We start from the raw sequence: 4,270 nt of genomic DNA, 5'->3' as shown, positions 1-4,270 counted from the left end.
GGAGGGGCGGCCACAGGGAGAGGTGACACTGGTGCCAATGCACAGGAACACGTGGCCAAGGGGGGGAATTGCCCCTTCCAGCAGCGATTAGCCACTGGATAAGTTAAGGTTTATCATCAATCGCTTCCTGCAGTGGCAGCAGGCCTGTAGCCGGCTTTAAACTGCCGTCCTGAGGGGGAGTTCTCCTGCAGTCAGGGTCCTGGAAGCCTGATTAAACCCGTGCTCATCTCGAGAGTAAGGGGGTAGGTCTCAAAAGGAGACCTTTGGCACTAGGGTTGCTTAACTTTTGAAGATTCCTTCCCCCAAAAGAACTTAGGAAAATTCCTTCTCTCTGTCTCCCTCCTTCTAACTTTTCCCTAAGTCTTTGTGAAATGGGAGCGGTGGGAGAGGAAGAACCTGGCGGGAATTTTCATGAAACAAAGTTTCCATTTAGATGTTTTTCTGCTAGAAAAAATTCAATACATTTGGCCAGAACGACCCCTCCACTTTCCCGAATCTCTTTGAAAAATGCAAACCATCGATAACACTTTCACTTTCCAAACCAGAAGAGACGACTTATTTATCCAGGTGGACGTTTTTTTAAACGACTCTGACCAGCCGAAGTGCTGCAAGTGATTTTGAAAGAGTCCGGTTCATGGGAAGGAGCGGCGGGATAACCGTAACTCCCATCAGGTCGTTAGCTGTTTCGCAGTAATTCACAGCAGCAGAGATCACCTCCCTGGTTTTCGGCATGGACACACACACGCGTGGTCGCAGCCCTCGTTTGGGGTGCGTTATGGAGGCTTCGTGGTCCAAAGTAACCAGGCCGGAGGGTGGGAACGGGAAGGGGGGAGCGATCCGCCAGGCCATGCGAGCAGGTTGGGCGAGTCCTATAAAATACCTCGTTGGATGGTTTAAACTCGATTTGGTGGGCAGCTTTCGAACAGCGCATGCAAATAAATAGCTCTTGCCATTTCCAAGTAATGAGTTACTGCCATGGAGGCAGGGTTTTATCAAGTGAGGGAAGTGACAGGGGTTCTCCTTTCATGCTCCAACAAAAGATATGCCAGGCAGCCTTCCAAAATCTGTCTGCACCATCAGTGCAAGGAGAGATAAACAGTTATCTTGGCAGGTTTATTTTTCCATCTTTGTCCATGCTGCAGCTTCTTTTGTCCTCCCTTTTTTCAGCTGGCTTGTCCTTCCTCTTCCACTTTTCTTGCCCTGTGCTTTATCCTGCCTCTCTGGCTGCCTTTCCCAAGCTTTTCTGCAGGTTTCCAATGGCTCCATTTTCACACACCTCCTCTTCCTCTTCCAAGAACAACACTTAGGGATTTCTGCTTGGGGCTTGAAAAAGCCCTCGCGTTTATGTAGCACGTCTGGACATTCAGATAGCACTTTTTAATGGAGATCTCAACATGCCAAAGCAGGACCCCTCAGGCAGTAGATGTGTTTTAGCATCCCTGGTTTAACGGGAGGAAGACCAAAGCACTGAGAAGAGAAATCTGTCGCTGAAGGTTGCATGCAAAGCCACGGGCAGAGCCAGCGGTAGACATGGGGATCGCATTTTGGATGGTGCCTCCAGGAGAGAAATGCAACATGGAAAAGTCAGCGTGTCCTGGGAAGCAAATGACTCCTGAAACCACCCAGCATCTCCCAGCCTCTGGCTACACCTGAGGACAAGGGATTACTATGGCAGCTTCTTTAAGCTCTAGAGATAAAAGGAGTCGTACCACGGGCCACAAACTGGTCTCCAGTCGCCTGACCACTTTCTTTGCCCAGAGCCAACGGTCACGTTGTTTTGCTGAGTTCCATGCCCCGGTCTTCTGTCAACACAATGTTGCAGCTTTAGTGGCTTTTTTTTTTTTTTTTTTTTTTTTTGGTGATTTTTTTTTTATTCTACAAGTTCCTCACCCTGGTTTTAGTCATGCCCTCGCTGAGAAGTTTTTTTCACGTGGAAAATGTAAGCAAGGCATGCGTTTCGCTCCTGGTGGACCCGTGCCCTTAGATCAGCGTGCAAAGCACGCGTGCGCTTCATTATTGCATTTTCCCACCGCCTCCACCTGGACTGAACAACTATTTCCAGCTCATACGAGCTGCTGAAACCTAATTTCATCTTTGCTTTTGCCGAAAGCAAGAAATGAAGAGAGGGAATAAACTCAGAGCCGCGCTTGCTGAACACCACTTTGTTGCCATCTGCGGCTCTGCGGAGGGAGTTTGTGCATGGGAGGCTGACAGGAAACCAGCAGCTTTCCCAGGAAAAAAAGCCCTGTGTCCTCCGTGCTGCTCTCGCTGGCTGCTAGCTGGTGGGTTGGAAAAAAAAAAAACCACCCTCCTTTAAACCCCAAAGTTACTTTTGACAGCGACAAATCATTAGCTTGGAGCTGGTTTGCAGTATGACAAAATAGGTGGGGGGGGGGGGGAGGGGATGAAAAAAATCTCTCTCTCTTGACAAGCTTGTTAGGTTTGCAAGGGGTAGAAAAATTGTTGAGAAAAACAAAGAGAAAGAAGTGAGAGGACTGTCAAACTGTGTTAAAAAAAAACTACCTGGGTATTATCTCCTCGCCCAGGAGTGCCTGCGGACTGCTGTGTTTGCGCCACGTCAGTCAGGCCACCGTTGTGTTGGAGATTACTGTAAATTAAAGCCATAGGCAGGTAAGCTGGAAAAGAGGTTTTTGAAGGGTGGTGCTCCCATGAGGCTGGGCATGGGGGCAGGGGGAGGAGAACGTCCCCAGGCTGCGGTGTGGCAGGCGCGGGGGGGGGAACACAGGCACCGGCTACCTGCGCTGGGGATGTTCCCCTGAAAGGTGGCCCCATGCTTGGGCTGCTGGGTGCCCTTGGTTTGGAGCTGGTGGTCCTCCAGCATGGCTGGGAGCTTGGCACCACCACGGGGGCTCATCCCCATCCTCCTCGTCCCAGGGTTCTTGCAGGCATGGCTGCGGTGTGGCAGGCGCGGGGGGGGGAACACAGGCACCGGCTACCTGCGCTGGGGATGTTCCCCTGAAAGGTGGCCCCATGCTTGGGCTGCTGGGTGCCCTTGGTTTGGAGCTGGTGGTCCTCCAGCATGGCTGGGAGCTTGGCACCACCACGGGGGCTCATCCCCATCCTCCTCGTCCCAGGGTTCTTGCAGGGATGGGTGAGTGTCCGCTGCTGGCAGCCGGGGCACTGCAGGTGGCTCCAGCTGATGTACCCTCCGTGCGTCTCCCACAGAAATATTTTTAGTCTCATTTTACAGAAGAGAACTGAGGTAGAGATGCCCCGGGGGTGGGTGGCGTGCCCCGCCGATGATACCTGCGCCCACCTCGGCCATGGCACAGCTCTGATGCAGATCGGGAGCTGCAGCTCCTGGTTCTTCTCCCACTTCCAATTCCAGTTATGGAAAACACCCGCAAACCTCGGAGATGGCACCTGGCCAAGAGCTGCTGCTGGGACAGACTGGTTGTAGTCTTGCTGTCTAACACAGCTCCCTGACCACCTGAAAATACCTGATGGTCCAGACTTGTGCCTAGAAGGGTGTGCTAAACTGTAATCTAATTGATAGCCGAACTCCAGCAAGTCCATTTTAACAGTGACCTGCAGTGTCTGCAAACAGACAGACCTGCAGACTGGAGGAAAGGAGGGAGGCAAGTCAAGAGAAATAAAGTTGAATAAATATTTGCTCTGTGGCATCTACTGGAGTAATCCCTCCAGCAGGAAAACACACTGCAAATAAAGATACCCTATGCTGCTGGCTCTCCTTCCACCGCAGGACGGCTGGACTCAGTTTTGCTCCGTTGGGGCTCTCAGGCATCCTTAAAAATCAGCCTTAATCACCGTGCCGAAGCAGGGGACCTGTTTGGTTGGTGGGGGCTGGGTCCCAGGGGAATCTCCAGATGCTTCCAAGCAAAGCTGGGGCCACCCAGCGCCCGGGGCTGCGTTTGGAGGAGGAGAAGCCCTGGACACCAGGCAGGGCTGCCCGAATACAGGGCTGCTGCCGTACAAAAAGCCACCCAGGAAGAGTCATTAGGGCTCGAGCTAATTATAGTCTGTCTGGGTGGTAGCTGAAGGTTTATGAAATAGGAAGTGTTCTCTAGCTGCATGGCCGCTTGGCGCGGTAAAGAGGGTCTCGGCAGCATGCGGAAGGGGATGCACCTGCAGCGCCCGTTTCTTGTAAGCAGAAAGGCACAGCACGGCAGGAGAGCACAGGCTGGAGGCGCCGCCGTCACGCAGCCCCCAGTTACGTCAATTTGGCGGCTCCAGACGAGCTCCAGTAATTGAAGCTCCTGCCAAACGGTTGGAGGTGGCTGCCCCCCTC

At 52.6% G+C, this 4,270-nt stretch overlaps 1 protein-coding gene across 1 annotated transcript in view; it reads left to right on the top strand.

Moving 5' to 3' along the window:
- The first annotated feature begins 3,040 nt into the window (after positions 1–3,040).
- Positions 3,041–4,270, top strand: part of SLC17A9 (solute carrier family 17 member 9) — a 15,491-nt gene continuing 14,261 nt past the window's right edge. The window contains exon 1 of the mRNA XM_035899273.1: positions 3,041–3,112. Coding sequence (XP_035755166.1) covers positions 3,041–3,112 — 72 coding nt within the window. The remainder of the gene's footprint in view (positions 3,113–4,270) is intronic.

The sequence above is a fragment of the Egretta garzetta genome, unplaced genomic scaffold (assembly GCF_000687185.1).
Source record: "Egretta garzetta isolate BGI_Z169 unplaced genomic scaffold, ASM68718v1 scaffold158, whole genome shotgun sequence".
Lineage (NCBI taxonomy): Eukaryota > Metazoa > Chordata > Aves > Pelecaniformes > Ardeidae > Egretta > Egretta garzetta.
This window is presented reverse-complemented; position numbering and strand designations above follow the sequence as displayed.